Consider the following 21,098-nt stretch of genomic DNA (forward strand, 5'->3'; position numbering starts at 1 on the left):
GTGCTTGGATAAAGAAATGAATGAGATCCCTGTGTTTGATATAAAACGGGTGAGTGGGTATGCTTGTGACAAGCTGATTATCTTTTCTCAAGATGAAAACAAACCAGCAAAAGAGACGGACATCCCCTGGCGCTTGAAACAGATGCTAGATATCCTAGCATACGAGGAGAAGAAGCAGCCATCGGGGGAGACGGGACCCTGTTTGGAGTACTTGCTTCAGCACAAAATCCTGGAGACCCTCAGCACTCTGGCAAAAGCAGAGGTACCGCAGCTTCCCTTCTGAGGCAGTCCTGTACTTTCTGCCGTCCCTCCCGCCCAAGCAGTGTCTGCTTTGCTGAAATGCAATAGGAGCAGGGCCTTTTTGGCAGTGGTGCCGCTGGCTGCAGGCATGATTCTTACTTTGCATGGAGGAGTCAGGCAGTAGAAGAGAATTGCATGCCTAGTTTAAGGGGTTCCACAGAGGATGCCTGGTCTGAGAGCCCCCCCCCCAATCCTGTTGCTGGGTTTATCTTTTAAGCCAAGGATGGGGAACTTGTGACACTCCAGGTACTGTTGGATTGTCTGCCCCAGCCAACATGACCTGTGTACCTCCCATGTACTATTTGTGAGGCAGAAGCAGAAGCAAGCTTTAAACACCTCCTAAAGATCCATCTTTTTAAGCAGACACTCCCGGCCTCTTAAGAGTCACCACGTGATCCTACCTGATAATTTATTGATGTTTAACTGAATGTTTTATTGATGGCTTCTCTGTTTTTACTGATGTATTTTTTTTAATTTTTGGTTTTAAATGTTGTAGAGACATTTTTCTGCTTTAAATCATCTTACCGTTAATTTTCATTAACCGCTTAAAGATTTTACATACTAAATGGTTTATTTTATTTTTATTAAAGATTTTATTGTTTTACAGAAGTAAGTGTAATGTCTCTCGTATTTTTTCCATGTAACATTTTTACAAGTCTGTTTCATTTGTTGAGACATTAGGGGGAGGGGGGGAAAAGGGGGGTTATAAACATTATTGATGAGGATGATCATGGAACTCTCCTGCAGAATAAATTCAACACACAGGCACCTTTTCTTTTTCCTTTTCTGTTCAAGTGGAGGCAGCAGCTAGGCATAACTCGAAGGGCTGTTGCTGGGCTGTTTTATGCTTTCTGGGTTGTTTGCAATTTTAGGGTGCTTAACTGAACTCCTAATTTTTGGTGTTGTGTTTTATTTTGCTGTTCTCATTGACTTGTCTGAGTCAGGCTCAAGGCTCTTTGAGGCCTGGTGGCAGGAGGGGACAGGGCAGGATCTTCCGAAGGGACCCTCTGTAGCAGTACTCTTGTCTCTCTTCTGATCCCCAGTATCCCACGGGGATGAGGTCTCACGTGCTCCTCTTCTTCAGCCGCTTGCTGGGACAAATGCAGTGCCCTCTGCTGCATTACCTGAACGTGTACAGACCTGTCCAGGTGAGTTCCTTTCTGCTGAGCCAGCCAGGGTTCGTCTGAGTTGCCCGTGCCAAAGACACTCCCCTCTTCGTCAAATCTGGTGAAGGTTCCAATTAGCATTGTACTCCGTGCTGACAAAGAAAAATCAAATTCTGTGCCGAGGCAACTCAAGTTCTGCTACAAGATCAGGATTCCATTTTTGAAAACAAAGCAGACTTGCATGTTTTCTCTTGGTTCATGTGATTCTGAGCCCTGGGCTCAAAACTCTTTTGGTTACAGTATGATTGCATCTTATGTGTGGGTTTGATGTATAAAAACTCTTTTTGCAGCGGGTTCTCCCTGCGCAAAAAAAGTTATTAATCTCTCCAACTTGCTTGCATTTAACTTGCAGGATTTCAGCCAGCGGCCTTCAACCACCTATGGTTGAAATTGAGCATCTTAAATGTGCGTAAGATGCAATTGTACTGTATTCCTATTCTTTCTCTCCTTGGAACCACTGCTACCCTCACCCACCCACTCACTGTCCTTCTACAGAAACTCCTCCACCTTGGGAACTACGCGCTAGGCTCTGAGCCTGAGAAGGAAATGATGCAGCTTGTTGCTGCCCTGTGTACCAAGATCAAACAGGATCCGGCCCTGCTGCCCTACGTCCTAGAGGTGAGGGACTCTTGGATCTGCTTGCCTACAGGAGCCAGTACATCTTTTAACAGTCTGGGACAGACTGCAGAGTGCTTTGTTTTTGCAAGGTCTGTATGTGCATGGATGACCTTTAAAGCCCTAAACGGCCTCGGTCCAGTATATCTGAAGGAGCGTCTCCACCTCCATCGTTCTGCCTGGACACTGAGGTCCAGCGCCGAGGGCCTTCTGGCGGTTCCCTCACTGCGAGAAACCAAGTTACAGGGAACCAGGCAGAGGGCTTTCTCAGTAGTGGCACCTGCCCTGTGGAACGCCCACCCACCAGATGTCACAGAGAACAACAACTACCAGACTTTTAGAAGACATCTGAAGGCAGCCCTGTTTAGGGAAGCTTTTAATGTTTGATGTATTACGATATTTTAATATTTTTTTGGAAGCCGCCCAACCAGATGGGCGGGGAATAAATAATATATTATTATTGTTATTATTATTATTATTATTATTATTATTATTGCAGAAATACACATGATCTTTTATTGCTTTATTTTTCAAAAGCATTTACTCAACAGAAATTATCTTAAGTTAGTGGTTCCCAAACTATTCTCTCCTGGCCGGACCACTTAAAAATTGCTGAGAGTCTTGACAGACCACTTAATTCTTTTTCTGCCTCTTGCCACAGTTATTTGGTGTGTGTGTGTGTGTGTGTGAGAGAGAGAGAATGAATCTCCAGTGCTCCCAAACCATGCACACCAAGCAGGCCTTTCATGGTGGGTTTGCAAATCAGTTGTATGAATTGCATGAACTCATTATGTTTTTGGAATCAAGCAGTTTACCAATTATTTGAAGGAGCTCAGTGGATGTTGCTTTCTGCAGTGGGTGCTCAACTGCAAAGCTCAGGCTCATTCCAAGAGTGTTGATCAGGCATAGGCAAACTCGGCCCTCCAGATGTTTTGAGACTACAATTCCCATCATCCCTGACCACTGGTCCTGTTAGCTAGGGATGATGGGAGTTGTAGTCCCAAAACATCTGTTTGCCTATGCCTGGTGTTGATTCTGGAGGAGCCACCTATGGGTTAGACCCTTCTGGGGCATTGTGCCTTTGCTTGATTTCCCACCGTAAGCCCAGCATGCCAAACAACGATAATGTAGCCAGATTCTCCCCCCGTTTTCAAGGGCAAGAATGCGGCGAGTGGGCAGAAAGTGGATCAGGCCTTCCAACCTCAGGGAGCAACAGCAGAGCCTGCCTTGGACCCTTCCCGGACCCTGCTCACCCCTGTAGAGCAGGACAGAAGACTGTGCCCAGAGGAAACTTCCTGTGAGGTGCAGCTTGTGGAACCAGCCTCCTCTGCCCCAAACCTGGTGACCTCCCTGATCAGCTTGTGCAAGAGCAAGGTACAGGGCCGTGGGGTGGGGCGCATGCTGCCTCTTGCTAGGGTGGGTGGAGAAGGTGAGACTGCATATCAAGGAGGGCCTTCAGGAGCCTTGTTTTCTCTCCCTTGCAGAAGAGGAAGGTTGCCCTCAAAGCTCAAGAGAACCTTCTGCTGCTAACCAGCATCGACCATCGAGCAGCTGCCCTGGCTCTGGCGCGAGACAGCAGGCTTTGCCCCCTGGTGGCTGACCACCTCTGCACGCTGTGCGAGGCCATCCCAGCCACTGTCAACCCTGCTGATGTCACCACGCTTCAGCCGGTCAGCTGGAGGTAAAGATACCCCCAGAGTTTGGGGGCCACAAGGAGGCTTAGACCTTGGTCCTCCACCAGCAAGTGGAGTGGCCTAGCTGGTTGTGTAGATTAAATGCAGGCAAGGTGGAGAGCTTAAAATTAGTGGGTTTTTACGCCGGGTTTTCCCAGTGTTGAAAGAGCTTTCAAGCGCTCTGTCATGCTTACCGGAATCTTTCAAGATCTTCAAAGCTCTCTGCCTTGCTTGGGGAGTAAGTCCTGTTCGGTGCACCAGCTCTGGAAGATAAGATGTGGGGGCAGGTTTCAAGGAGTTAGTTCAGGTATACGTGTTTTTGCATATATCTGTGATCCCTGGAACTTAACCCCCACACAGAATGCAACCGTACTTTAAAACTGAAGAGCATATGATTGACAAACTGGTATATGTAGAGATACAGTGGTACCTTAGTTCTTGAACTTAATCCATTCCAGGAATCTGTTCGACTCCCGAAATGGTTCGAAAACCAAGGCGTGGCTTCCGGTTGGCTGCGGGAGCTTCCTGCACTCAATCGGAAGCCGCATAAGCCGTGTCGGACATTCGGCTTCCGAAAAGCGTTCACAAACCGGAATACTCACTTCCAGTTTGCGGTATTCAGGAGCCGATTTGTTTGGGAGCCAAGCCATTCGGGAACCAAAGTACAGTGGTACCTCAGGATGCGAACGGAATCAGTTCCAGAGCCCTGTTAGAACGTAAGGCGCGACTGTGCATGTACGAGTTGCGTTTCGCCGTTTCCGCGCATGACGTCATTTTGACCGTCTGCGCATGCGCGAGTGGTGAAACCCGGAAGTAACACACTCCGTTACTTCCGGGTCGCCGCGTAGCACAACCCGAAAATACTTATCCTGGAGCGTATTTATCCTGAGGTATGACTGTACCACTGTAAAACACTGACTTTCAGCGAATGTCAGGCAAAGTACACATCTCCCTCCCTCTTCTGTGTCTGTATAACCCAAACCAGTCTGTGTTGAAGCTGTCAGACTTATTTTGCCTCTCACTCTCAATCTGCCTGACAAGATGTTCAGACAGAGCAGTGCTCCATACATTGCTGAACTGTACCTCTCGCCCTTCCAGGCTTCAGGGCAGCTACCTTGAGGAGAACGACTTTCCAGGCCAGGCCAGGCTGGAGGCTTTCTTTGCCTGGCTCGATCTCTGTGATTGCCTAGCGAAAGAGGCCCACCCGGTAAGAGACCTCCTGCTGAGAGCTCACTCTGAAACTTGGTGGTACCTAACACCAAGGAAACTAGCGCTAATACGCCCAGGAACCTCACCAAAATGCTGGAGAGGGTGCACCTCCACAGGCACATACCTCCACATGTGGTGGGAGTGCCCCAGAATCCAACTATTCTGGACAACAGCCATATAAGGAACGTGTAAGATAACTAAGCAAGTATTAGAAATCACCCCAGAACTGGCCCTACTAAACATATTCCAAGACAATAATGCCCACTCATATAACAAAGAACTCATAACCCACCTGCTCTCAGCGACCAGAAACATCATAGCCAGACACTGGAAAGACCTGTCAAGAATAAGCATGAACCAAATATTATGGGAAACAGCCCTACTAGAAAAATTAACCGATAAACTGAAACTGACACGGGGACTAATAGAAGACGATACCTTCATCCCAATATCACATATACAGCCCAACAAGACGACAAGAATCCACCAACAGCATATGAATCAATACAGTATGGCTAACCTGATTCAAAAACACCCACCCACCCCACTCACACACGAAAACAAAGTTCAACATAGCCAATCACAAACAAGCAACCTCACCCTAGCCCAACCCCAGCTTCTCTCACCACCAAAGGAGCACAAGCAAATAGCAAAGGGAACCTGGACAAACGACACTGACACAAAAACCCACACATACATTAAGCAAAATAGAAATATCGCCTCCCGACCCCACCTCCACCCACCATGGCCCCCTCCACTTCTTCTCCCCTTTTTTCTTTCTAATGCCTCAACAAATGAAACTGACTTATGGAAAATGTAACTTGGGGGAAAAAAGACATTGCACATACATTTGTAAACCAAGAAAACTTTAATAAAATATTTTAAAAGGAAGAGACCTCCTGCTGAAACCTCCATCCACATCCACATAGTTAAGTCTTTGGAAGCTGCCTCAGGCTCTTTGCCCCTTTCCAGGGGAGTTTTCTGCATTGTCACTTCTCCCTTGGCCTCCGAGCTGACTCAGGTTTCTGAATGAGGAGGAGCTGCAGAGATCATGATGAGTCATTGTGGTGTTTCACCCCACCAGGTTGTGGCAGGTGCCGTAAGTGAGACGGTGGCTGAGAGGTTTTTCCAGGGAGTCCTGCAGTCCCAGCTCCTGCAAATGTGAGTCCAAGCTTAACATGGAAAGAGGGGTGAGCACCAAGCCTTGTCCTGCTTGGGGGAACTCGGAGGCCTGCCTAATAAGCCCATAGCTTATGAGCTCCCCTCATTCATCCATCCCTGTCTTCCTTGGCAGGTCAGAACGCGGCATCCTTCTCTCGACAGCTGTCCTGACTGCCTTGGCAAGACACATCCGCTCTCCTGCGCTCCTCCAGGAATTGGTGGGGTTTGTGCTGGGAACCAAGGAAGGACCCGCAGTGGCCAAGGATGCAGGCCACCAGCCGCAACACCACCTCTGCTCCCAACTGATTGAGCGCTGCAACCACTTGTCGGACGAGGTGAGCTGAAATCCTGCTGGGAAAGTTCCACCTGAGCAGGATTCCTGCAAGCGTCAGTGGGGAGAAAGCAGTAGCACGCAGCAGGGGCTCAGTGCTTGGGTCAGACTGCCCTTAAGGGGCAGCAACTTGCTGGACCTCAGGCTGTTCAGGACTTCACCTTGATAAGATGGAGGTCTTCAAGCCTTTGAATGCCAAGCATCAGGCGCTTCCTTGTGGGAAGCAAGCAAAAGCCTCAGAGCATGTGCAGAGGACTTTTTCTGAGTCACAGAAACTGCCAGGCTCCCAGGAGTTGCAGAGCGGGGTTGGGAATTATGGGTTTTGTTGGGCTTGAGGTCTTCTCCCCACTTGTTGGGAACTTAACCCTGGGGCGATAGTGATGACTGAAGACCACAGCAGGCCAAGGAGATCCCAGCATGGGGGATGCTTTTCCAGCCCTCCCCCTGCCCCCCAAACCTTCCCTTGCAAAATGGAAACTCTCATGCCTCCTTTGAGGCCTCATGAACCCCAGGGAAGGAATCAGGCTCAGCTCTTTAGGAGGAAATGAAGCCTTCAGCAGCAGCTGAGGCTTCCCCAGGATAGCAGTGAGCTCTGTTGTTGAATCTCTACTCTATGTGGGGCTGCCCTTGAGACTGACCCAGAAACTCCAGCGGGTGCAGAATGCCGCGGCGAGACTCCTTATGGGGTCCTCGCCGCGGGATCACATTCACCCGGTGCTATACCAGCTGCACTGACTCCCGGTGGAGTACAGGATCAGGTTTAAGGTGCTGGTTTGAACATTTAAAGCCCTACGCGGCCTAGGAGCCTCGTACCTACGGGACCGCCTCTCCTGGTATGTCCCACAGAGGACCTTACGCTCTTCAAACAAAAATATCTTGGAGGTACCGGGCCACAGGGAGGTTAGGCTGGCCTCAACCAGAGCCAGGGCTTTTTCGGCTGTGGCCCCAATCTGGTGGAACGCTCTGTCACAAGAGACTAGAGCCCTGCGGGACTTGACATCTTCCCGCAGGGCCTGCAAGACAGAGCTGTTCCACCAGGCCTTTGGCCAAGGCACAGCCTGACCCCCTCCTTCTGTAATCCTCACAGAACTCTAGCGCAATGGTTGCCATCAATTTGATTTTGAATTGATTTTAAAATGAATGGAATTTAGAATGCTGTGTTACTTTTATTGTTGTTAGCCGCTCTGAGCCCGGCTTCAGCTGGGGAGGGCGGGATATAAATAAATTATTATTATTATTATTATTATTATTATTATTATCATCATCATTACAGTGGTGCCTCGCAAGACGAAAAGAATCCGTTCCGCGATTCTCTTCGTCTAGCGGTTTTTTCGTCTTGCGAAGCAAGCCCATTGACAGCTTAGCGGATTAGCGCTATTAGCGGTTTAGCGGCTTTTAGCGGATCAGCTGATAAGCGGCTTAGGGCTTAGGAAAAGGGGGGAAAAAGTCAGAAAAACTCACAAGACATTTTCCTCTTGCGAAGCAAGCCCATAGGAAATTCGTTTTGCGAAGCACCTCCAAAACGGAAAACCCTTTAGTCTAGTGGGTTTTCGTCTTGCGAGGCATTCGTCTTGCGGGGCACCACTGTATTATTATTATCTGCCAGGCCCCTTAGTAAGGTTCAGAAAAGGAACACCAAAATGATCAATGGGAAGGAGCGACTCCCTTCTGTAGAGAGTTGTTCTTCTGCTTGGATCCTATTTCAGGTTTCCCTTTGGGGCATCTGGTTGGCCACTGTGAGAACAGGATGCTGGACTAGATGGGCCATTGGCCTGATCCGACAGCCTCTTCCTATGTTCATGGCTCGATCAAGATGGGAAATGACAGTCTGCAACCCCAAAACCCAGCAACATGGTGCCCTTGTCCCTCAATAGCTGCCCTTGCTTGTCTGCTACCAACTGGCCCTGCCTGCTGGCTGCCTGGAGTTTCTGTGGGTCTCCAAGGGGTGTCTCCAGGCTGCCTGAAGTGAGAGCTTCTCTTCCAAAACGGAGGCCAACCCCTGACTTCCATCTCCCTACACCTTTTTCCAGGTGGAAGGAGGTGGTGGAACTCAGCAGCTCCCAGTGCTGGGAGCAGGGCCTCCTAGCGGGCTTTCCTGACTCATTGCCCTTCTTCCTTCCTCCCCTCCAGATCAGTATGGCCACCTTGAGGCTGTTTGAGGAGCTGCTGTGGCTTCCAGATCAACGTGTCATGCAGCGCCTGGTCCTGGACCACTTGGAGGAGCGCAGCTACCTCCTGAGAAGCCCACCTGGACAGGAGGAGCCCCTTGCTCGTGAGCAGGAGCCCTGCGAGGATGGGTTGTAAGTGAGAGCGGGAGAGGAAAGTTGGGGGACGGGGCCCTCGTCCAGGCCAGCCACTCAATGCTTCTGTTCTCTGTCCCTGTAGAGAACTGGAGGAGGATCCCTACTTCATAGACGGGTTCCCAGGCACCAGCTTCCAGGTCTCTACCAAGCCAGGCATCCCTGCCCCAAAGCAGCAAGCCCAGCCGGAGGACGTGAAGGAGGTGGTCAGCAGGTACGAAGGCGGGGCAGGGGGGAGACCGGCTCACAATATGTGAACAGCTTAACTGAACTCACAAGGCAGGTCTTCGCCAGTCTCCTCACCCCAGCCCAGCCCAGCCCAGCCAGGCCCAAGCATTTCAGACCTGCTAGATAACTCTGTGGGTCCCTTCCCCCAACTCTACAGTTCTATGGTTCTTACTTCCTTGAGGGCCAGCCACGTGTGGCTGTCCTGACCACTGCTGATGGGAGTTGTAGTCCAGAACATCTGGAAGGCACAAGGTGGGCAGGGGCTGCCATCAAGGGAGCTGTGTGGCTGGGCCACTTTGCAGGAGTTTTAAAATAGCTAAGCATTTTGGTTGGAGCTTGTATTATATATTAGGCAAACATAATATTATGCTTTCTGCATCCAGCTCGGTTTTTAACTCTGCCCAGATTATATCTCTGCTCTATATATGGGTCATCTGGTCCAAACTCCTGCAGGAATCACAGCTAAAGAATCCATGACACCTGGTCATCCAACCTCTGCTTAAAATCCCCAGGAGGAGAGGCCACTGCCTTCCGAGGGAGTTCGTCCCACTGCCTAAACACCTGCTGCCATGTTAAGGTTCTTCCTAATGCTGCCCTCTTCCTAATGTTGACCCTCACACCTGTGTCCTGGGTCTCAGAGGCTTCTTTTCCTCCCATCATTGCCATCCTGCTTCCTTCTTTCTCAGCTTTCTCTGCCTGGTTCCCAGTGAAGCAAAGACCTCTGCCTACCTGGAAGAGGCCGGATATGACACCTATGTCCACGATGCCAGTGTGCTGGTGAGTCACTTGTCTCCCTGCCTACCTGATCTCTGCTGATGTGTGATACCTGGCGTTGTTCCCTGCTCCTGCGATTCACAGCATTTGAGTTCATTCTGCTTTATTGTCTCAGCTGGGCCCTGCAAGAGCCTTTCCTTAGACCCTGCCCACCTGCGATCCATCCCCTCCTCTTCTGTCAGTTCCAGGAATGTTGTACCAAGGCGTCTCGCTGGCACTGGCCAAAGGCCCCTCGGCCCCTGGAGACCTGCTCTGCCAGCACTGGCTTCTACGAAGGCCGTTTCTTGGAAGTGCTCTTTGAACGGCTGATGCGCATCCTGGACCAGGTAAGGATGGGAAAGGGGGCCTTGCTGGGAGTGGCCAGCATCGCTAAGACCCTGGAGTCTGGTGTTTCTGTGGCCTAGAAGCAGCAGGGAGAGACAAGTTTTAGGGGCTGCTTCCTTCTCTAGGATGGAGCGCTAAGATTCTCTACTGGACTTCCTCAGCAGGGGAGCTGGAAAGCAGGGCTCTGCTGTGAGAGGCCAGCTCCATTTGTCCTCCTCTCCCCTAACCTGTCAGCTGGGGGCAGCCATTCCATCAGGCGATCTCAGGGGAAGAGAGAATGGGAGCAGCAGGGCTCATTGCATCAGCTGTGCTGGAGGCCCAGCTCCATCAGCCGCCTCCTGCCCCTGAACTGGGCCACCTGGTCAACTATTTAGAAATCTCTGCCTGGGTTTTTGTTTTCCTCATCACTCCCTTTCCTTTTCCCTTTGTGTGTTGTGTCTTGTCTTGTAAGCCACTCTGGGAGCCTCTGGCTGATGAGGAGGGTACCCAGATGCTCTAAATAAATACATAAGAGGGAAGGGGAAGTGAAGTGAAGGCACGAGTCAGGTGTTGATCATCAGGTGAGCTGTGCATAAGCAAGCTGCCGGTTAGCTCTGTGGAGGCTCCTTTTATTGGCACAATATGCAAAACCAGTCAGATACATTTTGGATTGTGACCTTTACACATCTTCCAATCCTGAGATCGTGGGGTGGTGCAAAGTTATTTTGGCACCTGTTTCCACCGCATCATTTTCCCCTAGCACAGTGTATGACGAAGGAGACAAAGATCACAGGCAGGGCACGGCAGACCACTAAGAGAGCAAAGGTTAGATAGGGGGCATGATGTTCAGACAGCTGTGGCTTTGTCTGGTTGCAGAGAGCAAGTGCAGAATGTCGTGGGTGGGGGGAATCGCTTCTCTTCTGCTCTCTTCCCTCCCCCTCCGGTGACCCTCTATGCCTGGCTGTTTGTGCAGGCTGTGAATGACGCCCCACAGTTGAGCCCTCTGCCTCTCTTCTTATTCCTCCCTTGCAGCCCTACGCAGTGAACCTGCAGGTGACGTCGGTGCTGTCCCGCCTGGCTCTCTTTCCCCACCCTCACCTCCACGAGTACCTCCTGGATCCCTACTTGCCTCTGGCCCCCGGCTGCAGGACCCTCTTTTCCGTCCTGATCAGGGTAATGTCTAGTCTTGGCACGGCAAGCGGGCTGGGTGGGGAGAAATGGAGAATGCTGCCTGGGGAAGAAGGTGCCTTTTGGGGTGTCCTGTGCCTCTAAGCTAAGGGGAGCCCTGCCGCCGCCCCCCCAGCTCCTCCTCTCCACCTGACTTGGAGGCCTGACTCACAAGCCGCCCCTCTGGTCTCTCCTCCCTCCAGGTGATTGGAGACTTAATGCAAAGGATCCACCGGATACCAAACTTCCCCACCAACTTGCTGCTGGTCCGGAGGGGGCTGATGGGGCTGGTCCCTGCTGAAGAACAGCAGTGAGTGTTGGGGGGGGGGCACTGCACACAGGTTGAAAGGGCTGGTGCCAACCTCCAGTTTGGAGAAAAGGAAAGGTAAAGAAGAGGCTGCATGAGGGAACCCTAAAATGATAGACCGCATGCAGCAAGTGAATAGAGAAAAAGGAAGCTGAATGATAAAAGAAAGGACTTCTTTGGACAGCACAGAGTTAAACTATGGAACTCCCTTCCACAGGAGGCAGTGGTAGCCACCAACTTGGGTGGACTTAGAAGAGGATTAGACAAAGTCAAGAAGGAGGAGAGGGCTGTTGATAGCTGCTAGCCAGGATGGCTCTGTTCTGCCTCCACAGTCGGAGGCAGCCATGCATGGGAACATCAGTTGCTGGAAGCCACAGGAGGGGAGAGAGGGCTCTCATGCTTGAATCTTGGATTGCGGGTTTCCCACAATGGGCATCTCGTTGGCCACTGTGAGAACAGGATGCTGAACTAGATGGGCCCCCTTTGGCCTGATCCAGCAGGACCATTTTATATTCAGGCACATCCAAACCTCTAAGGCATGGTGTGGGGGGACAACCAGACCTGTCATTTTCATATTCATCTATTCTTTTCACAGTCTGATATTTTATTATTATTATTATTATTATTATTATTATTATTATTATTATTTATTATTATTTTAGACCCTGCCACTCTGGGCAGCTTCCAACAAAATATTAAAACACAGTAGTCCGTCAGACATTAAAAGCTTCCCTAAACAGGGCTGCCTTCAGATGTCTTCTAAAAGTCTGGTAGTTGTTTATCCCTTTGACATCTGGTGGGAGGGCGTTCCACAGGGCAGGTGCCACTACCGAGAAGGCCCTCTGCCTGGTTCCCTGTAACTTGGCTTCTCACAGCGAGGGAACCGCCAGAAGGCCCTCGGCACTGGATCAGACGGAGCTGCGCAGACCATAGAATCATAGACTTGTAGAATTGGAAGGGACCCCAAGAGTCATCTGGTCCTTCCCTTTGGGATGCAGGAATCACAGCTAAAGACTCCCTGACAAATGACTATCTGCATGGAGGAAAAGAGGCTGACCTGTAAAGGAGGCAGTCTTTGGTTTAAATCTCCCCTCCGGCAAGCTCCTCTCCTTCTGGGCATGACGCTGGCCTCCTTTGCTAAAGTTGCAAAGGACTCAGATAGTGCACATATGATGGAGTTTTGCAAATGTAAAGTGCTGTCGTTCTTGAGAAGCAGAAGTGGGGAGGTGAGCAATAGGAAATGAGGGCAAGGCCGCTTCCTCAACCTCACATGCTGCTTCCTTACAGGATCGGCCATCGTACCCTCCTGGAGGGGGTGGTTGTCCTTGAAGAATTCTGCAAGGAGCTGGCGGCCATCGTCTTCGTCAAGTCCATGCACGAGGTCCCCGCCTGACTTTCCAAGGAGCACGCTGCCCCTTTTGGATCCCACACTTCTCAAGGGACGGATGCACAGCTGGGGTCTGGCAAGGGCATTTGCGGCAACCCTAGAGGCCCTTTCCGGCCTCATAAGAACCGGGCCGCAGCCGTCGCTGGTTGCCTTCATGCGGGGAGAGCAGAGGCAGGCCCCCTGTGCTTGAAGGGCTGCCCAGGAGCCCCACGCCCAGTCCCTAGAGCAAAAGTCTCAGAAGTCAGGCTGTGACAAGGCGAGACCTAGCTCTTCCCGAGGTCGAGCGTGTGGTTCCTCAGCAAAGCCAGAAGTGCTCTGCCTTCTCCCTCAGAAGTCTCTCGCCGTGGCTCCAGGTGTGATTTCAGAGCAGTCATGGCTCCCTTCTTCCCTGCAGGAGCCTGGAGCCTGCATGTGGCACCTCAGGGCAATCTGGTACAAGATACTAAAGGCTCCTCCTGGACTTTCTGGGTTTTTAATCTCTGGCTTGTTTTATTTAATGTTTGCCCAATGGGAAAGTGGGGCAGGCAGGGTGACCGAAAGCTGCTTTGTGAAAGGAAGAATCTTCCTACTATCCATGGCTGGGCGTTAGGGGTTGTGGGGCCTCCTGCCTCGATTCTGACCTTCTCTGCAGGCCTCAAAGGCCAGGCCAAAGAGGGGGAGACACTATTTGCTCCTAACCACAGCAGACGTTGTTTTCTTCTGATCCTTTCCAGATCTGTCCAGTCTCAACTCCTCAGGAAAAGAGCCCTTTCCCTTTGTTTTTACTTTCTATTCTACCAGAGTTTCTGCTAGCCTTGTCAGCTGCAACTTAACCCCTTTCCAAAGAGCCTCTCAACGTTGATTCGCCAGATGGCGTTGGACTAAAGCTCTCCTCATCCTTAGCTTGCAGGACCAGTTGTCAGGGATAATGGGAGTTGTAGTCCAATAGCACCTGGAGACCCAAGGTTGAGAGGGGCTGGGTCACAGGGTGGAAGAGGACCTGGGAGACCAGGGTTTGAATCCCCACTCAGCCATCATGAAGCTCACTGGGTGTGATCTTAGGGCAGTCACTGCCTCTTGGCCTCTCAGGGCTGTTGTGGTTGGGATTAAATGAGGAGGGAGAGAAGAACCACATGTGCCGCCTTGAGCTCTTTGGAGGAAAAGGTGAGCTATTCGTTTCAATACGCAATATGTAAATAAATAAATGCCACCAGGAGCAGCCCTGGCTGGGGCAGGCTCCACCCACCATGACCAGGCACGGTGTCCAGTCCGTTGTGGGTCTAAAGACTCTTTTCAAGTGCAATACATGTGGGGAGGGAATCTGTGCCCCCTCTCCGTAAGCTGGGACGCACTTTGGTGTCTCCACACTGCAGCTACTGATTCTCTGCTTCTACCCTGATGGGTTTCTTACTCGTGCCTTGAAATAAATAATCTGTGGTGAACGTCCTGGCTTTGCTCACGCTCATGTTTAGGACCTGTGGGAAGTCGCTGAGCCCCCTTTTCTCATTTACAGACAAGAAGAACACGCAGAAACAAACAGTAGAACACGGGGGTGGGGGGGTGGCCTTTTTGTTTTATTTTTACCAAGCCTGGCTGGATTCTGCAAGGCTGCAAATCATCCATAAGGGTGGCAAGAGCTCTAAGACCTCATTCCTGTCAAGGTCCTTTTTCTTGCAGCTGTGGGGAGAACCCAGAAGCTGGGCATTTGGGGTTGGCATGCACAGGCATTGCCATGCTCCTGGTGCGGAAAGGTGAAAGAATCACAGCTGTGAGCTGGCACTCTGGAGCAAGAAAAGGTTAATACTCCTGGCCGGTTCCAGAGTTCAGGCGCCATCAAGCCCTCAGCTGTTGTGACATTTCCTCCAAAGGCACCAATGTAAGGAGCTCTCTGTGGCGCCACAGACTCCCAACGTCCCTCATTCCAGCAAACAGCGAGCATTTTTGGCCCAGCCGAGGCTCCTCCAGGGATTCTCGCCTGGCCCAAGTTGCCAAAGTACACACCCGGGGCCATCCCGTATCTCGACAGGGGGGTGGTTCAGCTGTGAATGGGGATGAAGGACTCTTCATCAAGCCTCTGCAGGATTCGGCTCCGCAGGGCCTCATCCTCCACCTTCCGCCAGAGGAAGGCTCCACTCTGCAACGCTGGGGGCGCTTCATTCAGCCACCGTCCCTTGTCGCCTACAGCCGCCATGACATTGAAGCAGATCCCATCGCTCTGCCCAGGCTCCTTCCCGAGATGCTGGACTCCAAGCAGGCCTTGGATGCGGACGGGCACCTGGGGGTGTGGCAGGGAGTCCTGGAGTAGGCGCTGGATGTCCCCCAGGAGCCTGTGGCCCAGCTCTGAGGGAGCCAGGCCACTTGTGGCCAGAGGAAGGCCTGGAGCCCCTGCTGTCCCTTGAAGCACCCACAAGTCACCACTGCTGCCAACACAGACAAGCAGCAGCCGCTGGCAGATGAAGGCGCAAGGCAGCTCCACGGGCAGTGTTCGCGGGTGGGCCGGGCTGGCTTGGTACCGCAGAGCCAGCTCTATTAAGGGCAAGATGTCCCGGGAACGCAGAGGCAGGGAGGGCGTCTCCCTGTTCCACCACTGGGCCTGCAGGGATTCCGCGTCAGCTTCCTGAAGGGTCTTCAAGGCACCACCTGGAAGAGCGAAGCAGCCTGGGGTTAGGTGGGAGTCGAGACAATTGTGCCATGTGTGTGCACCCACAAGGATGGATTTTCTCGGCTATATGCCAGCCCAATCCAAGGTTCACTTTCCTTGGAGACGGGTGTTTTTAGGATACATGTGAAGGCCATTACCTTCCAGGGAAACTTGCTTAGCAACCTCCTCTAATTAGATTGAAGCCCTCACTGGGTCCAAGACCCCAAGAATCAGAAGGGACTCATCCAGTCTGACCCCCCACCCCAAACACACTCCAGATGTTCAGAAGTGGCCTTGAAACACAGCCACATCGGGGACACCCTACTTCTTGCCCAGTTTAATGCTTTGTCCTTCACTGGGGAAGGGAAAAACACGGAGCCCCAGCTTGGAGAAGGGATTCATGCTTTGCAAAGGCAATGTTAGGGCCCAGCACTTTTGCCCTGGGTCCCAGATCTGCTGCCCCTCTCCTGGGTCCCTTCTTAATAAGACTTACAGGGCTGGTGAAAATACTGAAAAGCCCAAGGCCAGTGAGAACTCAGGCCAGTGGTTCCCACTGGTAATGCCCCTTGGGGGGGAGGCGACAGGATTACCTGGGAGGATGCTAAGAGGCAATGGGGGGGGCGAGGGGGGCTGGAGGTGCCCCCCTCTGAGGGCACTGATGGCTTATTTAGGATTGACCAGGCTGGCACCTCAAGTGAAACACCTTCCTTACTTCGTATTTACTGCTCTTACTGCTTTCAAAGCTATTTTGTTTGGTCGCATTTGTTCGTCTTTATGTTTCTAAATTATCACAAGTCACCAGATAGCCAATTATTGCTAACAGCTATTAATTTTCTTATAAATTAGTTACCGTCCATCTGTGAAGCTTTGTGTATGTTTGGGAAGTACATAAATGCAGACATTTCATGCTATAAATTTCCTTCATCTGTATGTTTTTGTTAGTAAGAATGTATAAAAATACTTTTCATGCAAAATTCTTTGTTGTATATATATTTTAAGCTGCAAGATTGGATCAGAGCATGCGTTTATTTTTTTGAATAAATGAGCAACTAATTCTTACTGTTTTGATTTTTTTTGTCTTATTATCTTCCTTAGTGGGTGGTGCAAGCTGCTGTTCTGGATAATGCTCTCTATGGGATAGCACTGAAGAAGTTTTGGAAGCACTGCGCCCCAGATGGGCATCTATCTCTGCATGCAAATCAACTTTTGCAAATGCATGCCCTGGGTCTAGGGAGGCCCAGCAGGCTTCCTGAATTCCTCTGCTGTTGTTGCAGCCCCAGCTGGGTCTGCCCAGGTGCATCGTCCTTGCATGCATCGAAGCAGGGCACCTCTTGCCAAGGGGATAACCCGACCTCCCAACCCGCGCAGCTCCAAGCCCCCCTTAGATGCGTCCAGGCCAGCACCGGTGGGTCGGGCGAGGAAGACGAAGCGGATCCAGGCGGGGCCCCTCTCTTCCACCGCCAGCAGGGTGAGGGGCTGGCACTGCAAGCCGGTCTCCTCTTGGACCTCCCTCCGCATGGCCTCCACGATGGTCTCCCGGGGCTCCATCCGCCCCGCCGGCAGGTACCACCGCCCGTGGCACTCCCGCTTGGCCTCCTGCATCATCAGAACTTCTCCCTGTTGGAGAAGGAGGCGAGGAAAGATATATAGACACATATATATTGTGGGAGGGGGGCTGTCAGGAAGGGGCAAGGAAGAGGACGGACCCCCGCCTCCGTGCGGGCGGGCTTGTGGATGCTGCAAACAGTGGCGTAGTGAGGGTTGTCAGCACCCGGGACAAGGCAAGTAATTTGCGCCCTCAGGTGGCGCTGTGGGTTAAAGCCTCAGCGCCTAGGACTTGCCGATCGAAAGGTCGGCGGTTCGAATCCCTGCGGCGGGGTGCGCTCCCGCTGCTCGGTCCCAGCGCCTGCCAACCTAGCAGTTCGAAAGCACCTCCAGGTGCAAGTAGATAAATAGGGACCGCTTACCAGCGGGAAGGTAAACGGCGTTTCCGTGTGCGGCTCTGGCTCGCCAGAGCAGCGATGTCACGCTGGCCACGTGACCCAGAAGTGTCTCCGGACAGCGCTGGCCCCTGGCCTCTTAAGTGAGATGGGCGCACAACCCCAGAGTCTGTCAAGACTGGCCCCTACGGGCAGGGGTACCTTTACCTTTACCTTTAACCCGTGGATTTGCGCCCCCTAACCCGTGGATTTGCACCCCCTAACCCTAACCCCCAGATGTTGCGCCGGGTGCGGCCGGCCCTCCCTGCACCCCCCACGCTACGCCACTGGCTGCAAAGCAATCTGGCTGCGGGGAAGGATGCTTTGCAGCGTTGCTTTGCCGGGCGCGCCGTCGAGGGGCCCAGGCAAGCCAGCCAGCCGCGTCCAGTCTGGCGGGTCCTGGGCAAGCGGGCAACGCTGGGCAAAGAAAGGGAGCAAGGGGAGCGCCTCCCCCCACCCCCGAGAACAGCCGCAGCGCCAGTTTCTCCTCCCGTCCCGCACCCGCACCTCCTCGTTGAGCAGGACGGCCAGGACGATGTAGCAAGTGTTCCTCCGCAGGCGCGCCGGCTCCAGATCGCGGCCCTGCGGCGGCGGCGGCGCCACCACCGGCCAGCCCCCGCCGCCCAGCACCGCCGCCACCTCCTCGTCCTCCGCCCCAAGCCCAGCCGCCAGCGAGGACATCCTCGCCAGGGGCGCGGAAGACGCGGGGACGGGGCGGGCGCGCGGAACTCTGCACGCGCTCAGGGGCTCGCTCGCTCGCTGGCGCCTGCTCCCGGGGCGTGGGAGGCGGAGGGGAAGGAATGCAGGAAGGAAGGAAGGAGAGCGGCTGCTCAGGCCCTTGAGGGGCGAGGCGATGGGGAAGGAGCCGCCTCTCCAGCGCCAGCTGGCTGCTGCGCTCGCTTCCTGTTGGACAGGGACAGCGTCAATCGCCTGATGACATTATGACGTGTCTGGTAGTCAGACGTTCAAAAAACAACAACACTGCTTCGCTCAGCTGGTCATCTCAGAGGAATCGAACATCAGAGCAGCAGCCTGTTCTCAGTGGCCAAACCTGCAAGCACGATTGGGGCGCAAGAGCCCTCTTCCCTCCTGCGGTTTCCAGCAATTGACATTCAGAAGCATTTGTTGCCCATGAGCGTGGAGGCAGAGGATAGCCACCATGGCTAGCAAGCCCTCGATAGCCCTCTCTTCCTCAAGGAATTTGTCTAATCTGCTGCACTTCATTTTATCCGTCATGAATCTTCCAACATTCAACTTCCCTGGATGCCCAGGAGTTCCTAGTTTTCCTCCCTTATGAGAAAGGGATGTTACCGGAAAAATCCGAGGGCTCCCTTGGACAAAAAGTAAAGACACCAACCAGAGTAAATTGGAGCAAATCAGCAGCCTGTAGGCTTGGCTTTTATTGACTGTTGCAACAGGGTGCTCCCCTCACTTGCAGGTGAGAGGAAAGACACAGAAAAATGGTGTGCAAGACCTTATAAAAACTTTTGAAATTCCCCTCCTCTAGGTCAAGCCCACCCCCAGAAACATCATGCATACATTACAGAAAGGAGGGGTTGAGGGAGGAGTTGCGGTGGTAACCCGAGTGTCCTGTCACTTGGCTGGTTCCCCCTTTCCCCCTCCCCATGAGTCATTTTCTGAAGACAAAAGGTAGTCGCAGTTTCCTGCCCCCTGAGAGAAGATCCGATCATTGTCCTTTGTTCCAGTCCATGCTGAATCCACTCCCATATGCAAGTTCTTTGTGATCTTGATTGTCTTCTGTCTAGGACCATCAGGGTTGGCATAGCAACTGGGCAGGGCTCCTGTGGATGTGCTGGGATGGTGAAGGGATTATGGCTGCCCTGTATCAAACCTTCCCCATTTTGTAGTCCTTCCTTCATGGAGTAAAATAAAAGTAGAACAGTGCAAATCCGATGCATGGTTGATTTTCTATGAATTTATAACAGAAGCGTAGCGTATGTAGTGTGTGAGTGTGAGTGTGTGTGAAGTTTGTACAAACTGAATGATGGGGGGGGGGGGTTCCTGCTACAGGGAGAAAACATTTTCTCTACCAACTTTCTCCATGTCGTGCATTATTTTATAAATTTCTCTGTCACATCTCACTTGCCTTTTCAATAAACACTCAAGCCCCAAGTGCCACTACCATTATGCACAGGGGAGTCTCTCAAGCTCCTGGATTATTTTGGCTGCCCTTTTCTGAACCTTTCCCAACACTAAGTGTCCTCTTTGAGATGAGGCAACAAGCGCTGTACACATTACTGCAAGTACAGTCACACCTTAGATTTATTCAACAGCATTATGTCAGCAGCTTTGTTTTCATTTCCTTTGCTGATGATCCCTAGCGCAGAACTTGTTTGTTTTTTTAGCCGCTTCACCCTGCACCAACATCTGACTCATGCTGTCTACTATGACCCAAAGGTCTCATTCCTCATCAGTCACTGCCAGTTCAGATCCCATGGTATATATGTGAAATTCAGATTTTTGGCTCCAACATGCATCATTTTACACTTGTTTGCATTACACTGCTTTTGCCAATGTAGCACCCATTATGTTCGGCAAGGTCTTTTTGAAGCTCTTCATCATCTCTTTTACTGACCCTGAATGACTTATTATCATCAGCAAACTTGCCCACTTCACTGCTCATTCCTAACACTAGATCATTTATGATTACAGTATGTTAAAAAGCAGTTCCCAATACCGACCCTTGGGGGACTCTACTTCCTGCATCTCTCCATTCAGAGAACTATCAATTTATTCCTTCTTTGCTTCCTGCAAGCTAACCAATTCCTGAACCACAAGAGGTCCTCTCCTCTTACCCCATGACTGCTAAACTTACTCTGGAGTATTTAGTAAGGGACTTTGTCCAAGTACAGTATCTCAGCCATCTAGACCTCTATCTAGATGGCCTGTTGACACTCCCCAAGAGCTCTAAAAGGTTTGTGAAACCGGACTTGCCCCTGCAGAAGCCATGCTGGTTCTGTAGGAGTTGTTCTTCTATATGCTTGGTTATATTATGCTTAAAAATACTTCCCACAAGTTTTCACAAGGACAGATGCTAAGCTAATTGACCTTTAATTTGCAGGATGGTCCCTCGATCCCTTTTTAAAAATGAGTGTGACATTGGCTACTTTCCAGTCCTCAGACACGGAGGCTGATCTGATGGTGAAGTTACAAATTTATGTTAGATCAGTAATTCCACAACTGACTTCTTTGAGAACTCCCTTGGGCATCAGCCACTAGGTGCAAAGGAAAAACTCCAGTTGCACCAAAACACAGCCAGTTCAAAGGAAGGAAGGGATGCTGGGGGTCTTTTGTGGGAAATAACACCTTGGGAGGATTGACAGTGCCTAAATTCAGGACCTGGCTGAGCTTGGACAGTAACCCTTTCTCCCACAAAGGGCTAGCTAAGAGCAATAGCAGTTCCTCAGCCCAAATACCCTAGACACTAAAAGCACCTGCCTTAGATTTCTGAGTTTATGGAATGGCCACCCCAGCCCACTGTATACTGTCATGTTTTAGGCTCTATAAAAAGGCAACCTCCCCTGTAGGGGAGGGGCAGCTGATAGGTCTATGCAGCG

General features: G+C 51.6%; 2 protein-coding genes and 1 long non-coding RNA gene across 3 annotated transcripts in view; 2 read left to right on the forward strand and 1 right to left on the reverse strand.

Moving 5' to 3' along the window:
• FHIP2B (FHF complex subunit HOOK interacting protein 2B) overlaps positions 1 to 14,346 on the forward strand; it is a 16,930-nt gene extending 2,584 nt beyond the window's left edge. The window contains exons 3-17 of the mRNA XM_079987455.1: positions 93 to 262; positions 1,344 to 1,448; positions 1,962 to 2,084; positions 3,237 to 3,455; positions 3,566 to 3,762; positions 4,853 to 4,961; positions 6,048 to 6,124; positions 6,258 to 6,459; positions 8,586 to 8,755; positions 8,841 to 8,969; positions 9,670 to 9,760; positions 9,940 to 10,083; positions 11,093 to 11,233; positions 11,431 to 11,537; positions 12,822 to 14,346. Of these exons, the coding sequence (XP_079843581.1) occupies positions 93 to 262; positions 1,344 to 1,448; positions 1,962 to 2,084; positions 3,237 to 3,455; positions 3,566 to 3,762; positions 4,853 to 4,961; positions 6,048 to 6,124; positions 6,258 to 6,459; positions 8,586 to 8,755; positions 8,841 to 8,969; positions 9,670 to 9,760; positions 9,940 to 10,083; positions 11,093 to 11,233; positions 11,431 to 11,537; positions 12,822 to 12,927 (2,090 nt within the window). The 3' untranslated portion in view covers positions 12,928 to 14,346. The remainder of the gene's footprint in view (positions 1 to 92; positions 263 to 1,343; positions 1,449 to 1,961; positions 2,085 to 3,236; positions 3,456 to 3,565; positions 3,763 to 4,852; positions 4,962 to 6,047; positions 6,125 to 6,257; positions 6,460 to 8,585; positions 8,756 to 8,840; positions 8,970 to 9,669; positions 9,761 to 9,939; positions 10,084 to 11,092; positions 11,234 to 11,430; positions 11,538 to 12,821) is intronic.
• Positions 13,582 to 18,511, reverse strand: NUDT18 (nudix hydrolase 18). The gene is made up of 3 exons (XM_079987587.1): positions 18,028 to 18,511; positions 16,945 to 17,158; positions 13,582 to 15,540 (listed from the first exon to the last, which is right to left on the reverse strand). Exons 1-3 carry the CDS (start codon positions 18,199 to 18,201, stop codon positions 14,936 to 14,938), a joined length of 993 nt encoding a protein of 330 aa, XP_079843713.1. The 5' UTR covers positions 18,202 to 18,511; the 3' UTR covers positions 13,582 to 14,935.
• Positions 18,512 to 18,596: 85 nt separating this feature from the next.
• The window catches only part of LOC307222423, a 56,404-nt gene continuing 53,902 nt past the window's right edge, over positions 18,597 to 21,098 (forward strand). The window contains exons 1-2 of the long non-coding RNA XR_013841751.1: positions 18,597 to 18,826; positions 19,556 to 20,505. This is a non-coding gene — a long non-coding RNA (uncharacterized lncRNA). The remainder of the gene's footprint in view (positions 18,827 to 19,555; positions 20,506 to 21,098) is intronic.

This window comes from Podarcis cretensis (assembly GCF_951804945.1).
Source record: "Podarcis cretensis genome assembly, chromosome: 8".
NCBI classification, from domain to species: domain Eukaryota; kingdom Metazoa; phylum Chordata; class Lepidosauria; order Squamata; family Lacertidae; genus Podarcis; species Podarcis cretensis.